Below are 21,582 nucleotides of genomic sequence, written 5' to 3'. Positions count from 1 at the left end.
TGGGAAACAGTTGTAATAGGATACTTTATGGGTTTTTAAAGATCATGATGGTTAACATGCTTGTTCTCTTTCCTGCCAGAAGTTAGAAGAGTAGATTTACACAGTTCTCATGTCTGTGCAATAAATATGTTGCAATAAGAGGGCAATTAGCCTTGCTTAGCATAACAGCAGGAAGCAGGGGGATACAGCTTGTCTGGCTCTGCTTAAAGTTCCAAATATACTTATAGCAGCAAGTTTATATCTCACTAATTAACATGTTATATCTTGTTTGTTTGATCCATATACGAATGGAAATGTAAAAACAGCAAGTTGTGATTTTACAGAGAGTTACGGGGTCGTATACTGTCACTTCTGGGTGAACAGCAGCCAGGCCCCACTGGTTGCTTGGCAACTAGTGGGGCCCCATAGGAGCTCACAGCATCTGGTAAAAAAAAATATAAGCCTGGGCATATATATGTTGGAGAGTTGCAATGGTAACTTTAAACAAAAAACACGGCTGTCTAAAACTGAACATCCAGGCACTTTCAGCAGAATGCGCTCCATATGAAGCAGAACTGCTTTTTAAAGTTGTTATAATAGAAATACCATCTAAATATATTTTCCATTCTAGTGGAAATTGAGCCCTGATGATGATGATTGCATTATGTACCCTATACTATATATAATAAACTTATTTTCTCCTATCACATAAACAGTGATCAAGCCATCTTTCCAAGGTTTAATACCAAGTTGTTATGTGGGGTATTATCAGTGCACTGTAAGGCCTTGCACTGTTATGTGGCAGCAATGACAGCTTTTTGTACAAATGTAACTTCATTATGGCTTTTTAAAAAACCAACAGAACATTAAAAACTCATTTCTCGTTATTATACCAGAAATATCTGTATTGTGAATTAGCTGGACAGCCCACAGTTTCATTTAATAATTTCTCAGATAGGTTGAAACTCCGTACAGCAGGTGTACCAACTTTTCAAAGGACCTAGTAGGTATTCACTGTTCAAGCAAAATATGAAACCAACTTAACAAGCAAAGACTTGCCTGCCCATTGCTTGTTTTGCACACTCCTTAGCAAACTGACAGGGTTTGATTGACTGGTGCTCAACTCCATCCAATGCTCCTCCACACACATCAGTCATCTCATTATGTTCAGAAACAGCTGCAGAGAAGGTGGTAAGCACAAACTGTCAGTCATTTCACGTTATAAATAATGCCGTCTAAACTTTAGTGTATGGAATATTTTTTCCAATAAATTCAATATGGACAGTATACTATATTTCAAGGCTCAGCTTAGCTCCACTTAATGATGTTTTGAAGCCCGTGTGCCAGACCACTTCATCCAATGATTAACATAATAGGGTTAAAAAAGAAATTTATTGAATTTATTTATTGAATGGGACAGTGTGCAGTTTGAAACATTAAAGATGCACTGCACTAGAGTTAGCTTGAAGCTAATTTGCGTCTGTAGTCCCCGACAAAAAACATACAACAGCACAACAACAAATAGTAAAAAGCAAACCCCCCTCACCCCCGACAATGTCAATTAGAAATAATGTAAACTAAACTCAGTGTGACTCAATGGTCACACAGCTGATTGGTCTTTAGTACATGTTTCAGTCTGGTCTTGAATGCATTGATAGAACTACAGTTCTTCATATCATCAGGTAGATTAAAAAGAGCTTTAGATTCCTCATCAACAAACAATTTGCTGGGTATTTGTTATAAGCACTTAGAAGTGCATAATAGAAGGCTTCAAAGAATCAAGAAGTAAGCACACACAAGCATAGACAAAACACCTACAATTAAACATCCTATTCCATTTGTCTTTGGTGCTGAACATCCTGAAAAAGCCATAGATAAGCCCTTGAGCTTGTCTACAGCTTATCTGTACTCTATTATTACTATATACTTTTTCCACATGCTTTATGAAAAATGATGACAGTTTAAATTAACTTCAATGTCCATGGATCTTTGCTGATGACAAGCCACTAAATAATGAGTGGAAGAGAAAGGCCCTCCCCCCAGACGCCTCTTAGGGAAAATGCTCCCAGCGCTGACACCCAGCAGTCAGGCTTCTTCAATGTCATTGCTCTGACAGTGGCCCTGAAGGTGTGGAGAATTTATCTGGCTATTAAAAATAGTACATGGAGAGGATTTATATGAAGCTACATTATGACTCAACACGACCTTCTTAAAGATATACTGTATTAGTCTGAACGCGGCCTCAAGAGGCAATCTTTGATTAACTCATTATGGGAGTAGCAGGAATATTCTCAGTGCTTGCTATTTATTAATGGGCCCAGTGGTTTTACAGTACAAACCTCCAGACCAGTGTAGCTAAAGGTCACATTTCTGTCCCGTTGCATGAGTAAACACAGGCTATTAGCATGCAGCTCACAAATCAGTGCCTGATTATTACACTGCATCCTGGAGCAAAACCTTGTTGATCCCATATTCTGCAAAACTTAATGTAATTAAGGTAAAATATTAAGGTTAGTTAGGTAAAACAGATATTCTCTATAGAAGAAATGCAGGAAATAAAATACAGAAAATAACTGAAACTAGGTTACCATCATTTTTACTCAACTACTGTACATTGAGTCATATTATTACTGAGAGTTATTATTATTGAATCTGAGAGCCACAGATATGAGTATAGTCCACCCTCTTGGCAGGCACTTGGTGAAAGGTACAGATGAATTGTTTAATGAGATTTACACAAGTAAAGATGTGTACTTAGATCTTTCACCCATGAAAAAAAGACTTTCATTACAGTTACTCACATATTGTACACTCACATATCAAGAGACACACAACCTTTGAAGAGAGGGTTCCAGTAATACAGTATAGCTATTTAAAGGAATGATTTTTAAACATGAAGCACACGCATAGTATTAAATCTTCATAGGGATGTGTTAAACAATCATACAAGAGATATGTAAGTAAACAGATAGGATTGCTCCACTGTAAGTATCTTTAAAATCTTCTTTAAAATATTGTAAGATATATCATCAATATAGTCAAACCTGTAAAATGTTTTTGGACAACTGTTTTATGCTCTTATGATTACCAATGTATAATTTTAGCATATGAAGAGAAATAAATAAGTTAAATACGGTCAGGAGTTGTAAATGAAAGTGTGTGTAAACCACCAAATCACCCTCCAAAGTGAGGCTGACCTTTGTACTGTTATAGTTGTGTCAACCTAAAGACTGTGAGCAGATGTCTCAATTTGACAGAGAAAGAGATATTTTTTTCACTGGATTCCCTCACAATCTCACTAATAAACTGGGTGCTGCTGTGACTGACTGAAATTGAAATTGTCACAATTTTATATCGAATTTGGGAACATCATTACAAAAGTTATTGTAACATCATTACAAAAGTTATTGTAATGATGTGCATTGCATAGAAATAACATAATTTGAGTAATGTTTCTGCTTCACACAAACAAGTAACTACAGCAGGGGTTGGCGGTGTGGTGGGGGAGGGAGTAACGTTAGAAGAAAACAGGAGAAAAACCGTGAGTTTGTTCATTTAGTCTAATAATGAAGGCAGATATAAATTCTTTAGTATGTGTAAGCAAACTGGTTTGGTAGAATCATGTTTTTACAAAATGAAAGAAACTGCACAATGAAGATGGTAAACACATATTTTCTGTCCGTTGATTTTCATATGAACAAACAGATCAGCCTGATTGAATATCATGGATGTATTATAAGAGCTGGATACCGGATCGAAAATGGCACCCATTCAGTCCAATAAGAATTGCTCAGCTGGCACATACGCCAAAAAAAAGTTTCTAGCCTCTGGATTTGCTTCCGTGTTGTGCGGCCCACTTAATATGCACAGTGGTGTTTCCCCCGCTGGCCCTGCCTGCAAGTTCCCACTCGGCCAATAGACTTCACATTGTAATGTCATCAGGGAATTTGAGAAAAGTTTTACAAACATAAAACCTCCATCGATCAAAAATTCATAAAAAAAAGGGTCATAATTGACCTTGTTTGCAGTTCGGGGTGTCCTGTCAACAGTTTTACAGATGTCTCTTACAATGGTGGTCTATGGGGAAAATGTTTTTTGGGCCGCAGGCTTATTTTTCACTGCAATACCGCAAGCGGCCACAGGGAAAAATTGGCTGCAAGGCTGAGTGGTGGAGCCCTATTCAGCTCTTATACATCCATGCTGAATAATGATCCAGTGAATAATGATCCAGCTGTAGGGCTGGTAGCTTGGCTAAGTGATTTCTAGAGGGGTTTCTTCCTGTTAGCTACCACAGCTAATTGGAAGACAGTCCTCTACTGGTTATTCTTGTAATATACTCTATGCAACTAAAACATAGCATGCGCAGGATTTGTCTGTGCAATATTCTACATTTATCATATAGTAATAAGACAATAGAAAGAGGTTTGCCACCTGACAAGTCATTGTGAGATATAGCTTTCGGGGAAAATAAAAGTGCTGTCCTTTTCTTCTTTTGGTTGCGCAATGGTTGAAGGAATTCCTTTGTGCCATAAATTGAGCCTTCATTTTCCAGGGAGACTGTACCCAGTGGCAGACGGAATTGCTTAGTGAAAGCAACGCTTATAGGGAACCAATCTTTACGCCGATGGTGTCATTATTCTATAGCCATTACACTGTGCAATCCACATTTACTTCATAATGATAAGTTAAAGCAAAAAAGGTGTCTATTTCTACTTGAAAATTTCTTTGCACTGTGTAAGGCCTAGATTTTGCACTATATTGTTCTCACTGTAGCTACAGTATGGTGTTTAATTAGTCTCAAAACCCATGCACATAAAAACCAGGCACGTGCAGGTGATACAAACACAATATTGGTGAGCAGAAAAGAATCCTTGTGAGGGCACATTTCTGCTCTGTATGCCCAAATGTGGTCCCCCGAGCACAGACCTGTGACGAGTACGAACGCGTAGGGAGGCTACATGTGCAACTGCTCAACACTCACTCTCTTCTCTCGATTTGTTCACTTTGAATACTGACCATCACCTTTAATTGGTTCAATTGGCCTGAGACAACAACCATTTTAGCTCTCAGTTGGATAGAGGAAGTCAAAGGAAGGGAAGTAGTGCACTGAAGTATTAAATACATGCAGTGAGATACAAGGCAAGACATAGTACTTGACACAGCTCAAACAGAATTCAGAATAAAGAAGGCAGGAATAGAAATTAAATTCATGTGGATCCGTGCACATGTCTGTGTGGATGGGAATGATAATTATGCAAAGGGAGCAACAAGAAAAAGAGAAATAAGTATGGTCGTAAAATATAGCAAGGCTAAGGTTAAAAGTATAATCAAATCAATGAAAAAGAAATGGCAGGAAGAGTGGGGTAGAGGAAATAAGGGCTGATACTACTGCAGCATTCAAAGAAAAGTAGGAGAAATGAGAGGAAGCAATAGAAATAGAAAGGAGGAGGACATTATATCAAGAATGAGGTTTGGTCACACCGGTCTGAACAGTACATTAAACGTCATGAATACGCATGCTACAGGTGGATGTGAACATTGTCAACTACAGGAAACAGTGGAGCAGGTATTTTTATACTGTCCTAAGTATCAACAAGAGAGACAGATGCTTAAAATTACACTCCAAAGGAATCATATGACACTTGGTATTAGAGAAATGTTGCAGAGGAGTTCAGGTGATGTAGGGTACAGGGCTATTTCAAATTTTTTAGAAAACACAGGAATTAATAGGAGAATTTAAAGGTATAGTATAGTAACTGTTCTGATCCACACTCCAATCCAGAAGGTGGCAGTAATGCACCTAAAAGCTGTTTGCCAACCGCCATTAAAAAAACAAAAGACATCCCCGCCTCCAGCCTCAAAAGTCAACTTGATGAGTGAGTGAGTGTTGAGCAGTTGCGAGCGTGTAGGGAGGGTGGACCTCTCACTCGTCACAGCCCCTTGCTCGCGGGACTGCATTTGTGCACGCAGAGCAGAAACGTGCACTCCCATCACGTGCACACGCCTGGTTTTTATGTGTGCGGGTTTTGAGACTAATTAAACACCATAGAAGTGACTGTTTGTATTTATGCGTGTGAATCCAACTGCAAGTATGAATCCAGCTACTTCAAAGGATACAGTGAGGTTCAAAATTAGTTTATAATTGGCAGAGATACACAGATGTGCACGTGGCTGAACTGATGAACAATACTCAAGGGAAATTCAATATGTGTGTTATAATAATGGAACTAAAACCCAGCCTTTGTTTTTACTACCTCTGTTGCTAAGGCAAAGAAAATATATTGAGTTTGGCCAAAGAGTAATTAATACATTCTGAGACATGAATATTTACCTAGGTTCTGAGGTGTCCCAAATCTCTTATCAAGTGAGGTGCAAAATACTTTTCTGTGCAGGGAGGAAACCTCAATAAACAATAAAGAAGCTTCTTTGGCCCCTCAGTTTACTTTGTTAAATTAACTCTGAATAATAGGTAGGTTCATGTCATTCCCTGAGGCAGAAATCATTTTACGATTAACCAGCAAAACAGAACCCGTAGAATGCTGCAGCGCATTGCTAATGTCACAGTGATAACTGTACATTTTTTGTCTTGATTTCCTCACAGGCAATTTCATTCCTTACCCCACTGGCGGTGATATTTGTGGTGAAGATAATTCAGAGGACGGACAAGACAGAGATCAAAGAGGCATGTTTAGGTACGTGGAACCAATTACTTGAAATGTTATGTCACAAATTTATTGCTCTTGCTTTCGAAAGACCAAAAAGCAGCATTTTCACCATGGTTGCAGCACAAACTGAAGTTACTGAAGCTTTTTTATGACAACCAGACTTTTCTCTCTCGTTTTCATGCTATTAAATATCTTTGCATGGGCTAACATTGGCCACCAAAAAGTACTTTATTGTGCTTTTCAACTCTGTGACCTACAGTTACAGTCAATATGGTAGCATATTTAAGTTCATCTTAATCACAGGAGCTGTGAGTACTTACACACATTTAAAAATGCATGCTATCTGTTCAACTCTCAAACAGCATCTAGGCATTTCTCTCACACAGCAGCACTTTTCCCCTTCGTCATTTTCCCTGAGTCGAGAAGCCTGTTGAGGCGTTGGCACATCATAGAGCATTAAGAAAGTTTAACACAAATCCAATTAAAGAGACACAAGGAGATGAATCAGGTGGAGAGAGGGTAGCTCAGTGCATCTGTGTAAAGATTACAGTGCTCTGTAGAACTTAACAGGCCCATTACTGCCTGCAGAGCAGCACTTCTACAAAGCTTTATTGGCGAACAGGAAAACAACATCACTCAGAAGAACAAAGAACATAAGGAAGCCTGTTATACTGACAAGTTTGTACATGATCATACTGTCGTTTTGAACATGGCTCCAAAGCTACTTAATGAAAAGAAAAAGATCATGAAAGCAGTTTTTGGACTGGGCGTGCAGTTTAAAAAAAAAAGTTATATTTTTAACTACCTATAGACCTATTTATTTTTTCTTCCCAAGCTAAAAATCACATCACAGAAATGTGGCTTTCCCTGTATTTCCGCTAATTTATTAAGTTCAAAGTTGTCCCTAAGGGTCTTACAATTCTGAACGCATGAAACAAACTCTCAAACAGATATAATTGAGCTAGCATAAATTAAGGTTTTTGAGTTTGATTTTCACCCTTATAATACCAATGGGACTTAGTTTTGCTAATATATTGCATTTATTGTTTGATTTTCTTCCATTTTTCTTTGGAGGAAAACACAATGTTCCCTTTGTAGAGCTGTCTAATAATCTTTTATCATTCCCAAACTCCTGCAGCTTAATTGCGCGACTATCTATTAGTCAGGATATAATGAGGCCATTTTGGAAGTTTGATTATATTTTACGACACAGAGATGATTCCGCAGTGATAATTTTTAATTTTGGTTGCAAAGCAAGAAGAATATTATTCATCATCTGAATGTGAGAGTTTGAGGCTCACACAGACGTTATTGTTTGGTGTGTGAAGAGGGAGTAATCTTCCAGTAAGTGAGACAATGAGAGAGTTATCAATAATAAGTGTCTGTGTGGTTTTTGCAATTTCGTTTGTTAAAGCTTTAACTCTCCAGGAATGTACACTACACACTGCTCTCCTGTTTAGTTATTGAATATCAAAAATAGGGAAACTGATGAAAATATTTGGACTGTCACCGTTAACTTGTTATATCAGGAGAGATTATTTTTCTATTAAGAGATTTTGTTAAAATCAATCCATTTTGTTAAATAAATGGCAGTAGTGATGTTTTTCCTCATTTGGTCTGCAATTTTCTGAAACTGCACTAGTGCAATCACTGGTGCAAACTCTGAGTTGCAAGTGCACATGGGTGTGAGCAATTTTGGTGGCCAGAGGCACAAGCTCAATCCTAGCAGCACGGCAAAGAGACTGAAGCAGGTTGAACACACTACTATTAGGAGGAAGAATGCAGTGTCAGCAGGTGCAGTTGTGGTGAGCTTAATTGCCAATTACATCACCTGCCACCCCCTGTAAAAGTAGCAGATAGAGAGTGAGTCCAGGCTAAAGTGGTGGCGCAATGTGTCAGCACAAATACACAGTATCCCATATACTCATATAAAGCATCTCAAATATGCTTCAAGGGAAAATGACATGCCTTTTATTTATTTGACCAGCTAAACAACTCCAGCTACTTTGACCCAAACTGGCTTGTTTGGTGCCAGGCGTAAGTGTAAAATAATCGACTGTCAAAACTGTGTCATTGCTACTGTTGGCTTTGGGCTAGCACAAGATTTATTAATACTTTAATGACCATCAGTAAACTGGACTACATATGAAAGAAAGCAGCTCGAGCAATACTTGAAAGTGCCAGGCCTCATCATACCGAGAGGGATCTGACAAAGGGAACACATTGCAATTTAATGTCCCATATTTGAACTGGTCAAGCGGAACATGTCTCATTTTGGGCTTTCATCTGATTTACAGAGTTTGCCCATAGTAACAAGCTGTTAAATAATATTGACACTGTGCTACTCTCAGCAGCCCGTGAACCTAATTCATTTGGGTGCTGGCAACGTAGGGTGAATTCAATTGGCCTGCAGACTACCAGGATTAACCTACGAGGGCAGGCACTCTGGCTAATGATTAGCCCCAGTGGTTTGCTTCATAGCTAATTAAGTGCATGTACAGTTACAGTGCGTACCTGTCAACCAACTACAGTCCGCCTGCTTCCCATTACCAAAGTTGAGCTGAAACAGTAATTGCTTCACAGTCAGATTAGGCTATAAGCAGGTGCAATATTTTTGTCACCACTTCTGAAAGGAGACTTTCTGCACTTTCCCCTCCCTATTACATATCTGATAGATGTTTTAAACTATAAAGTTAGCACAGGTTTTTTCTCATTTTGGTGACAAACTTTTTTTAAGATTATTATTATCTGTACATTCAGTTGGATTTAGAGTATGACAGGGAAAGAATAGAGTTGAATGGAATGAAAAATCCGACCTTTTCATTAGGTTTTATAAAGGACATGTTCCAGCTATACAGTGATTGAAAGAATATTTTCTGAAAAACTTGTGCATGAAAACCTGTGCGTGAATGTCTTTCTGTGTGTGTGTGTGTGTGTGTGTGATGCTTGTACATATGTTTGAAACCTGCTTACTACTGTAGCTGCTTAGAATTTGTAAGAGGCTGTTTCACACATACTGTAAATCCTGACGAGACAACCATCTGCCCAGCTGCAAGGGAAATTTCCATGCAACTAATTGGCTGTTTTATTTGTACAATATGTCAGAGTAAGTAAGCAACCTTCCAGACTGCACCTGGACTGCACTGATAGTAAAGTTAGTTCTTTTACTACAGGCATCATTGTTTCTATGAAACTTATGAACAGAATGTATCAAATCTTGTGTCGACCTCGGTTCAACAATAAACTTCTGTGAGATACTTATTTGACTGTGTGTTTCAATCTTCCTTCTGCAGCGGTATCCCTGGCTCTCGCCTTGAATGGAGTCTTCACAAATACTATCAAGTTGATTGTTGGCAGGTAGGCTAAAAAAACACAGGCATTAAACAGGCTCTTTCAGTGAAGTAATCCCTGTTAGCAAAAAGCACTGGCTTCAGACTACTCTGAACGCTCGATTTCCAACTACTAGTTTTTCTACTTTCAGCCCGAGCCGACGTCGACTTGGATTTCTTTATATGGTCATCCACTGCTAGTGTGCGAGTTCACTGCTCTCCTCCACTATCATTATGACATTTTTCCATTGTTTTGGGTGTTGTCACGCCGAGCCGTGACTCCGTTACTAGAGTTGTTCCAATACCAATACCAGTATTGGAAATGCCTCCGATACCGCCTAAAATGCTGGATCAGGTTTCGGCAAGTACACAAGTCTATGCATTCATCCGATAACACATAATTTATTGATAAACTTTAAAGTAGTTTCACACCCAGATAAAACAGCAGTTTTCCCGGAAATCAATTCTTCTTCACCACTCCAAAACAGCAGCCTACACAGCAAGCTGCATTGTACAGCCAATGGCAACTATTGTATAGACCAGTGAAAAAGAACTGATCTCTGGTACATAGTGTAACATTAGCCTTTAGCAAAACATCAGCAATATGGCAACTTTCCATTTTTACACTGGAAAGTCCCACCTATAAAAAGGCATTGTGTACAGTATGCAAGGCTTTAGTTTCAAGGGGTGGCACTAATGTTGCCAGTTTCAACACCAGCAATCTTAAAAAGCATTTGAAGATGCACCTCGTGAAAGATAGCAATCATATCACATCTATGCAGGGTTAGTAGTATACAGTTGTTAAACTCTTTTTTAAAGCCAATGGTATCGGATCAGTATTCAGTATCGGCTGATACGCAAGTTCACGTATTGGGAAGGAAAAAATGGTATTGGAACATCTCTATCCATTATACAGCACTGCAAAGTAAAATAAGTTGTTCACCTGCTGGAGGTGTGCTGGTTGTCTGCAGCTCTTCATCAAACATCATCATCACTGTGGCTGTTTCTGCTTGTACTATTCCTCCCTGCATTATTTCTAACTGCTCCGCTGAACGAAGAGCTCCAAATATCTCCATATCTTGTTATTTCAACTGGTTTTTAGCGCCGCTAACGAAGCTCTGCTAATTCACTGAGGAGCATGTTTCACTTCCTGTATAAAAGTCTCCTGTTATTTAGTTATTTAAAAGCTTTTAATTTGAAGCAGTAAAGCAGGAATTGTTAGGTTTTCGTCGGCTGCAACTTAACATGATTCTGATATGTGCTGCCCCTCAGCAGCTTTTGGAAAGCTGGCAAATCAGAACAGAGTGGGCTCATCAGGAGTGGGGCCTTAAAGAGACAGGCGCTAAGACTGCCTGTTAAGAGACAGAGGCCAAACTGAGGGGCTGCATAAAGGGCCAGTATAAGATAAATGAGTTTTTTGAACTGTGAATCATGCAAAACTACTCTAGTGGAGTCCCACAATAAAAACATAGAGCTGGAAATTAGCCTAATAGGACCCCTTTAAGATGTAAACTCTGCAGAATGCACTTGAGATCACTATCATGAATATATTCAGGAAAAAGTAAATGGAATTCTCTCTACCAGCAGTGCAGTAACCGTCTTTTGGGTTGGTTTGATTTCCCAGACCCAGGCCCGATTATTTCCAGCGTTGTTTTCCAGATGGACAAGTGAATGCGAAGATGCTGTGCACTGGAGAGCCAGATCTGGTCTCCGAGGGACGCAAGAGCTTCCCCAGCAGCCATTCCTCCTGTGAGTACCAGTCCAAGCAGATCATTGCCAGCACTTGCAACACAGTGCCAAGAGATATATTACAACGTACTCATTAAAACAGCACACAACTGTAACTCTTCACTCAGTTTGATCTTGATGCTCTGAGCAACATTTCACCAAGTAAAAAATATCCATGTGTGTGCTGACTACAAAAGGTGTTTAATTCACATTTCAAAGTGATAATCTTGTTGCCGTCTCTCTTCAAAGGTAATTACATCATCGATGACATCAACAGTAGTTTTGAGTTATCATTCAATTTACACGTCCTGTGGTGACTCGTCGGGTAGCTCATGAGTTTGGTTGATTGAGTCAAGCATATTCAGTCATGATCATTTGGTTTATGTATGTACACCCACTGTTTCAGCTTCATCTGACTTCATGCTGTGTTCAGCTGTGCAGACCAATGTGGGACACTGGATATCTTTTCAGTCATATTGCTTTCCAAGCTGTTTTCACTTCAGCAGCACGTTAAATAATTCAGGTGTTTTTCTGTTGTCCAGCATATGAATACTAAGTAGTATGCATGGAGTGTTTGCTGTGGGCCACACAGATGTTAGCAATGTTGAATAAATTCTCCACATTATACGGTGCAGCAGGCATGTAAGGACTGTATTTCAAAAGAGATATCTTTCAAAACCATCACTTTAAGTTCAGTTTATTTTATTTGACATGGACATCACAACAGCATTTGAACTGCAACATACAATTATGCACAAGCACCAGATGCACTGTATTTAGTGTTTATAGCAAAACTCTAATTTACAACACCTGTACACAGGAGGCTTTTTACAAAATTTAAAAAAGAAAAAAGAATAGAAAAAAAGATACGAAAGTAAAATAAAAATACATACACAAATACATACACATAAGTACAGGTGTGAATATATAGGGGTATTAGGTGTGAGAACAATGTCGTTTCTCTTTCTTTGTGGCCTTTCTGCTGTTAAACATTGCAACAAAACATACTTGTGACTGCATGGCTTTGAAGTTTCTTTTCTCTCTTGCTCTAGCGTCTGTGTGCCTCAGAAAAGTCCACCAATGATAACATGCTAACTTAATCTCCTACTATCTATTCTGCAAAATCAAAAATATATTTTATATCCTCCAGTGAGCTGTGCCCCAACCGTGGCATGCTTGATATTTATATTGTTTGCTTTTGTTCAAAATTCTCATTACATCCCCACTCTAGATTCACATTCACACTCAACAAGTAATTATGCAGGGTTCGTAAGTATTGCATGAATGTGTAAATAAGCAAATGGTTGCATTTAGCTGAAGCGTTTAATTGTCAACCATGGTAGAGAAGTGAAAATCCTAGGAGCCATGAACATCTTGAACTCATATTTTTTTTATATTATACTCTAATTAAAGTGGTAATATTCGAGTTCAGGAGTTGTTGAGAGGTGGAGTGGTGTTGTTTGTGTGCAAGAAACACGGTGCTTGTCAAATGGTTTTGTGAATGTGTTTAATTGCCATGCTACTGTGAGTGTGACTGTCTTGAACCTCTATAAAAGGCTACAAATCAAACATGGGATTAAATGGTCTTTGTGCATAACAGTAACATGGGAAAATACCGTAATGGATGACTGTGTGCCTCCGTGAGCCATGTAGAGTGAGAAATGGCGTAGGTGCTGGAAATGTTTCACTGACTTTAAAAAACGCTGTAATTTCATGGTCCAGACTGATTTCAAATAGATGTTTTAGTATAACATTAAAGCAGCTTCTCAGGCACCTGCTTTAAGAAAGAAATGCTTTGAAGTGCTGGCTGTGTCCCATAAGAAATGGCAGAGAGGGACACTGCTCTGTAATTCACTGCAGCGCTGTGTATGGATTACATTCATCTGTGTGGCAGCTCTAATAGCCTTATGTTGTTGAGCTGTGAGTGAGAAAGTGATTGAGAGAACCGTGTGATGGGGACACAGGGAGCACCCATATGCCAGCCCGTCTGGAGAGCAGAAGAAATCCAATTTCCTGTCTGTGTCCCTTTTCACTGAGACAACGCTCGTTGGACCTTGCATAAGTAACAGAGCTTTTACGCAGACGAATATGGCCATAGGCAGGGAATAGGGCCAAACAAATGACAATAATGAATACAATCTGATTCAAAGTGGCATCTGGCTGTAACACAACATCACTTCAGGCTGCTTTGAAACCTGAAACACTGACTGTAGGTAAAAGAAACTGTTTTGCATTTGGAGGCTGCTTAACTTCCCTTGATGATGCTGCATGGTCTACATTATAGAATAACACCCAAAATAATCCATCAGAATCAGCCAGGGCAAACATAAAAATATAGAGCAGGCTTCAGTGTTTGATGACAGCTATTTTTTTTTTAAAAGCACACAAACTATTATTGCATTTCAAAGTTTTTAAAGCCGCTCAGGTTTTCTGTGATTAGATTTCTTTTCCTCACCTCATAGCAAAGTGACAAAGTAACATAAATTGGAGAAGACAGGTCCCAGGAAAAGAAAAACAAAGAGATAAATACAAACTCCTGCGGACCCACTGCACCAATATACACAGTGGTAAAGCAAGCAAGCCCTAAAGCAGTAGAAGCAAATGATCTCCTTCTTATTCATATTCATCTCACCATCCTCCTCTGTGCATATTAAACCATTAGATATGATCAATTAATATGCACTTTTAAAAACCATCTGCCATCCTACCATCTACGTTCTCCTCTATGCCTAAATGATTCCTGTGAGACAGACCTAATCACATTTTTGAATCTCCACACTGCTTCTTTCACTTATACATAACCATCTATATTAAATTAACCACAGCTTGGATTGTACATCATATTAGTTCAGTGTCTGGAGCACATTACCCTTCCGCAAAGTGTGCTCTCATATGTTTACTGTTACTCACTCAGGCACACTTCAGTTTGGAGCGTCCGAAGAGGTAGAGGAACAGATTGTCCAGGAGTGCAGCCGCAATTATACAGCACTGATAATGAGTTCCTGTTGATGCCGTTGCATGTTAATGGATGATAAAGGGTCAGAGGTCAAATCAGAAGGGACAGAGAGGGGGAAGGTATAACCGCTACTGTCAGTGTGTGTGGTTAGACAGTTTGCGTCCGTGTGTGGTCAGGTAGTTCAATGATAGCTATTTCAACAGGATAGAAAAGAAAAGAGGCTGCTTTTATCCAAATTATTAGTCTGCAGAACCTTTGACCAGAGTATGACTCCACTCTTTGAGTGTTCCTCCACTGCTTCACTTGTCAAAAACCAGGTTCAACAAGACAGCTCTTTATAAACTAAACATGGCTTCCTTTTTAGACATACAGTGTGCTGTACTTCACTCTGTTACCAGCAATCCCTTTATGCTTCTTTACTCATCTCGTTCAGAGCTGCCTTTGTGATAGCTTTGCCACAACCCTATGCATACATACACAAAATTAAATTGTACAATGGGTTCTTTTTCAGGTATGTACATTTATCAAAACAACAACAAAATGCTGTTGTCCCACAAGGTAACACATAATGATAACGAAAACATTACCGACGGCTGCATATATATATCTTTTTTTTTTCATTTCAACTAAGAAAAAGAAAGCGCTCGGAGAATGTATCCCCTCCAAGGCTGAACAATCCTCTTAATGTGATTTTAATTACAGAACATTTGTAAAATATGTAGGAATTAATGTCTTTATCTGCATCAAAATTTATAATACAAACTTTTCTTCAAAGTACATTTCATAGAAACCCTAATCCTGTGCTGAAAATTGTAGTTGTTATTAGAAGAATAACAACTGCAAAAAATGTTTTAAAAAAATATGACAACGACTAACTTGTGACAACTAAGTTATGTCCATTTTAATTTATCATCTACCACCTCTACCACCACCTGTAGCTGCCACATCTCCATCATTTTAGGAAAACAAACAAATGAATAATTTTTTTTAGATTTATCCAACTATATTTAAAATGTGGTAAAAATGGGATGAAACAAGTAAGTGATGACACAAATTGGTAACACATTTCCACAGAGGAGAAGAAATATCAATATATTCATTGAAACGTCTAACCCAGTGTTAGGCAAATAATGGCCCGTGGGCCAATTCTGGCCCACCAATAAAAATATTTGGCTCCATAAGCTGAAGTTTTTCCTCTTATAGGTGACATCAAATTTTTACATCACTCTTAATAAATCTACAGTAGATAAACACTGGGCACATGTAAATCCCAATAAATATGACCTTGTAACATCTTATAAACTTATGAGATGAATAACAGGTAAAAACATCATTTGGTCCATCCGAGCAGAACAGATTTGTGTCAGTAACAGTATTGTGAAGTCATGAAGCAACTCACTTTTTATTGTGTGTGGATAAGTTGTCAATTACATTTCTCTTCTCATACTGTAACACCCAGGATATGTTCATGTTCATGAGTCATTTTTTGCCAGATGAGTATTAATATAAGCTGCTGTTACTCTATTAGCCTTCACTTCCTGATGGGATTTATGACAAATGCCTACAGATACAACCCTAAAACTGCTTTTTATAAACCAGTTTCATTCTAATGTAATAATAACTTAAAAGAAGAAACAAAACATATCAACAACATATTTGGAAATGTCACCACACCTGTACAACATCGGTCCCTCATGCAATGAACCTCTTCCAGCAGTATAATCTAAACCATTTTCCAAAATACAGGGTTTTGGAGCTGGAGGGAGCGGAGTATCTAACTCAAAGCTAGTTATATTGTCACTCAGTATGACAGCTTATTTCAGATACAGAGTTAACAAAGTTACACAGATGATAGATAATGTTATTTTCTCCAAAATCACCCAGTATGATATTTGATATGCCTTCAAATACACCTACAGTGGAATTACTGTGTCATATTTATTACTCATTGTTCTGATACAAAAATTTACATCCGTCTTTCGTTATTTCTCACTGCCTTTTCAAATTTTTGTCTCTAGTGCGTCTGATTTCTGCCATGTTTACACAAATCACCACCCCCATTTGCTGTTGAGAAATGCAATCAGACTCACAGTGCTGGGTTCATCTTCACTTGGAACTTCTGAACAAACCTTGTGCTTGTTTGAAGATGAAAAAAGATATCGCACTGTGCTCATCATTCTCATTAGGCATCTTTGTTTTGTCTCGGGGGAATTACTCTTTGAGTCTTTTAAAATGCATGAAGTGGATTCATTACTATAATGTTTTTCCCCTTGTTGCCCTGCTCTCTGTCCTCTGGCCTTTCGGGGACTTCTGCTGCCTCTTGAGTAGCATCCCTCAGTGATTTTTAGGTACATCTAGTATTCATCGGTTAACCTTGCTGCTGCAAATATATTGGCTTAGCCGATGATGGTAATTTTACATGTAGAAATGTGTTTTTGTGTCTCTCTGTGTGTGAAGACACAGCCAGCCAGTGTCATGTATTATGCATTTCACCGAAGTATCTCTATTAGTGTAATCCGCAAGATGTTGACTCTCTGTGTCTGCAAATATATTGGTTGTATGCAGTATATACAGATATACTAAAAGGATTTCATAAATCATGTGCCACTTTGCCTTATGATATGTTTGTTGGCAGCTTTGCTTTGTTTAACTGGCACATCTTTACACAGCTGTGTGTTACAATTCTATGTCAGGTGACCAGGCCAACATCAAAGCCAACAGAATATTGTATGCAGTCTCCATTTACAGTTCTTCTGTTTGTCTGTCTTGATTAGCACCTACAGTACATTGCCATAAATAGTTTAAATAGAAAATTAGCAGGTTTTTAGAATCTGAAACTGACAACGTTTAATCGTTATTTTTTAATTGGTGAGGTAGAGCGAGTCATCCACTAATCAGAAGATCGGCGGTTCAGTCTCCAGCTCCTCCAGTCTGCATGTCAAAGTATCCTTGGGTAAGATGCTGAACACTAAATTGCTTCTGAAGACTGTGCCATCGGTGTGTGAGTGTGTGTGAATGATGAGAAACTCTTCCTGATGAGCACCTTGCATGGTAGCCTCTGCCATCAGTGTATGAGTGTGTATGTGAATTGGTGACTGTTAGCATGTAGTGTAAAGCGTTTTGAGTGTTCAGAGGACTAGAAAGGCGATATATAAGTGCATTCCATTTGAAACGTACATACATTAGCTGGTATTTGGGAGATATACTTTACATAAGCCCACTGAAATGCTTTACAGTCTTTATTGTGTTTTGTGGTTTGTTCTAGTCTAAAGACACATAACTGCCCACCCACTGGTGAATACATGCTCACCCTTTCAGTGGTGTTTCCCTGCCCCCCACTCAGAGCATGCTATGATAAGCTGCAGCCCCTATCACTCTGAGTGAATAATGATAACAGATAGTATCTGTAAATCTTGTACCTGCTAGATCCTAAACTTTGTTTTGTGTGCTGTCTTTACAGGGGTATACAATGTTGGTGGTGGTTTTCATAAACCATACAGAACTATAGAAGAAACAAAGTAAAACACAATAAACTATGTATTAATATTGAAATAATATAGATGAAATTGTACATTGTGACAATGAATTAAATGTTTTTATCTCTATGTGTCAATGATAAGGGATCATCTCCCCCTCAAAACCGGGGAAATAACTTTGGAAATGTGTGATTTTCTCATGTAAAACTAGTTTGGGGTGCTCAGTCAGCAAACTGAGCCAGTAGTTTATGGATAAGTTAGTTATGTCATTCCAAATGAGTAATGTAATCATCTTACCTATAGTTACAGCTATTAAAATGAATGGTGTGAGCTGCTGTGTGACTGAAATGTAGAGAGGTTACCCAGAAGTGAGATGGATGGCCATAGAGGAATGCTGAGGCGGAGGATCTTGGCTAGCTAGTTCATGATCCCAGAACAGAAGGCCTGGGTGGGAAACAGAGGCAGAAAAACACAAAAGTAATTTGTCTGTTCATTGACGCTTTGTGGGTGGTGATGACTATGGAGAGGCTATTACATATCACAGGGTGGTAATTAATTTTAGCATGTTTAATATTTTTCCTGCTCTCCATATGGAATGATTTAATGGGATGAATTTATTAACTTGATTAATAAATTCAACTACTGGTCCACTTTAAAGCTTAAGCTATTAAAATCACATCACACCACATAAACCACCATATGGTTTCTGTGGCTGAGATTGTATAGGTCACCCACCATAAGGGGCCCAGGCAGCAACATGAGCTTGCCAGGCGGGACCTATGTTATATAAGTCAAATGTGCCAGTTTTAAGAACATGTTAGCTGGAACATACATTCTATGTCTGCATGTAAGCAAATGTACACCGTGGCAGAAGGTTTGCACTTCGGTTCCTCTGTGAGCCTCTATAACCTGTATGGGCGCCAGAAATGTTCAGATGTGTCCTTGCAGAAGCATAATTCCCACATTCATGGGACTATGTGTTGGCCATGTTGCCCATATTTATGACCTTACATGGACATGTTGACTGGGGAGCAACAACAAGAAAACATGCAGTTCACCATACATAACAAAAAATCCCACATTAGATTCAGTCCTGCTAAAGGGTTCATTATAGAAATCAATTTTAAAGTAATTATGCAATCAAGCAAACTACATAATATCCATCATTTCCAAGGTGGGTGACACTGTATAACCGTTTTTAATAAATAACCCAATATCAGCCTATACCAGCCATCCAATATATTCATCTGAATTGTCTAATAGAAAATGTAGACTTCTTAATGGAGCGAACTCCTGCTCCACGACAGCAGAACAGCCAAGACGACAGCTGGACTTTCTGCCTCTGCCCTCTCTTCCCACCATCCCTCCTCTCTCCCCCTCTCTCTACAGGCTAAACACGTGTTTCGACATCCTTAGTATTCTTGGTCCGTTTCGGGGTTGAGTGACAAATGGGCTGCTGATGGGTGCTGATGGGTGCTGTTTGGCCCGCTGCGGCAGTAAACTAATGACCCTGTCTCAGCACCACCTTTTACGGCTCCATCATGTTACCTTTAATTCATACAATTAGACTGTTTGATGAAGCCACTGTTTCTCTTACACTAACCTAGCAAGTAAGACACAGACCCCCTTCAGCACAGCATGACCAGTAGCTCAGTCACATTTATTTTAGTTTTCACTGTGACCTCAGGCGTTCAGGTGTTGGTAGACTTTTCCAAAGGAGAGCTGCAAGATTAACTGAATGTTATGGATTGGCTTTTTATTCATATATCTACTTTATACTTCTCAAATCCTGGAGTGAGGTGTAATTTGGGACTCACATAGTCTCTTTTGTTATCTTACTTAGACAGCGTTTGCATAGAGGCCACTCATTAGGAACCTAATTTTGTGCTGTAAATTGGCTTAGGGATACACACTAATGTCACATACACACTCCGCTTTGCACATCTCTAAATAGGTCTCCTTCAGTGTGCGGGGTGTGCTGTGTTTAGCTGTGTAGATGTGGTTTGTCTTACCCTGCTCTCAGACACCTGTCGCACACAGTGACTTAGTACGGATGTATTTGCCTAACAGACTGAAATTTCATCCCTCAGTGAGCTTACCTGTGAATAGGTGGCAGTGGACAAACTGCAAATCTGCCTTCTTCATTATGTTTTTCTGTCTTAAACAATTTGTTATCACACCAATGTTGTCCCTGTCATTGCTGATTTTATTCTTTTGCATTGACACCTGTTGCAAACTTGACCATCAGACTGAGATATTATTGCCTCACCATCAGTATAATCAAGAGGCTTGACTTTTACAAGGCAGTCCCTTGAGGCACAGTCAAATTTAATGCACTGGTCACAGTTTTCACTGCTGATATACAAGAGGTTGCTACGGAGAGGATGAGAGTTAATAATCTGAATTTGAATGCTGCTTGACCTCCTGTCTCTTTTTTTTTCTCTTTGTCTGCCCACTTCTCTCCCTGCTAGTCGCTTTCTCTGGTCTTGGTTTTACCTCCTTTTACCTGGCGGGGAAGCTGCAGTGTTTTACGGATCAGGGTCGGGGGCGTAGCTGGCGTCTCTGTGCCATGGTGCTGCCCCTCTACAGTGCTATGATGATTGCACTGTCCCGTACCTGCGACTACAAACACCACTGGCAAGGTTAGGCTAACAGCACAGACACAAGCCTGAATATCATTTTCCTGCATTAATTAAAATTACTGTCAAATGCTGTTTCCTCTTAACTTACACACTGTTAAATCTGCTTGTGTCAGCCTGAGAAGCATTGCTGCCGGCTTAAGACACTTTTATAATTATTATACAGATAATTTAAGGCAAACCCTGAGTGATGCTCATTTCAAACAGATGTACTCTGGTAATCTCACACATTTTTAACTTAATCAGCATGGCTGACAAATCAAGGAATACTCAAGAGTGTACAGTAAATCAGGATGAGCTTGCTTGCTTGCTTGCACAACAGAGTAATTGTGTCTTATAAGGCTGCTATAACATAATGACTGGTTTTGATTTCTCTGAAAACTGCCTCAAATGACAGTGAAGTGGCTTTTAATTCAGCAGCCTGGAAGGAAAATTACAATTATAACCTTCTGTTTTTCATATCTGTTCTAAGAGGACTGGAGGGAGACTTTGAGGGATACAGGGAGGGGAATACATACTATGTGGGTGGTGTGTGGGAGAGAATATATGGTAATATGATGACAGCACTGTCATATGGTGTTAATTAGTTTTAGAGAGCCATATGTTCCCGGGGAGCAGGGCAGCTACATCACAGACAACTCTTTTAACAACCAGAATTTATTTATATCAAAAGCACAACACATACAATAGTCATAGGCCAGCTGACCACTTTCTGAGTCCCATCAGTACTTCTCAGTTATAGTCTTCCTACTTCCTCTACCCAGAAAATTTTGTAAGTAAGCAGCAACGGTGCAGCCCATTTAACTTGAG

The 21,582-nt window shown here is 39.0% G+C and overlaps 1 protein-coding gene across 1 annotated transcript in view; it reads left to right on the top strand.

Annotated features, from left to right (window-relative positions):
- plpp4 (phospholipid phosphatase 4) overlaps positions 1–21,582 on the top strand; it is a 49,356-nt gene that overhangs the window by 23,563 nt on the left and 4,211 nt on the right. Inside the window, exons 3-6 of the mRNA XM_042433698.1 lie at positions 6,581–6,671; positions 9,938–10,001; positions 11,598–11,722; positions 20,605–20,775. Of these exons, the coding sequence (XP_042289632.1) occupies positions 6,581–6,671; positions 9,938–10,001; positions 11,598–11,722; positions 20,605–20,775 (451 nt within the window). The remainder of the gene's footprint in view (positions 1–6,580; positions 6,672–9,937; positions 10,002–11,597; positions 11,723–20,604; positions 20,776–21,582) is intronic.

The sequence above is a fragment of the Thunnus maccoyii genome, chromosome 14 (assembly GCF_910596095.1).
Source record: "Thunnus maccoyii chromosome 14, fThuMac1.1, whole genome shotgun sequence".
Taxonomy (NCBI): Eukaryota; Metazoa; Chordata; class Actinopteri; order Scombriformes; family Scombridae; genus Thunnus; species Thunnus maccoyii.
Note: the sequence above shows the minus strand (reverse complement) of the source record. Positions and strands in the feature narration are given on the sequence as shown.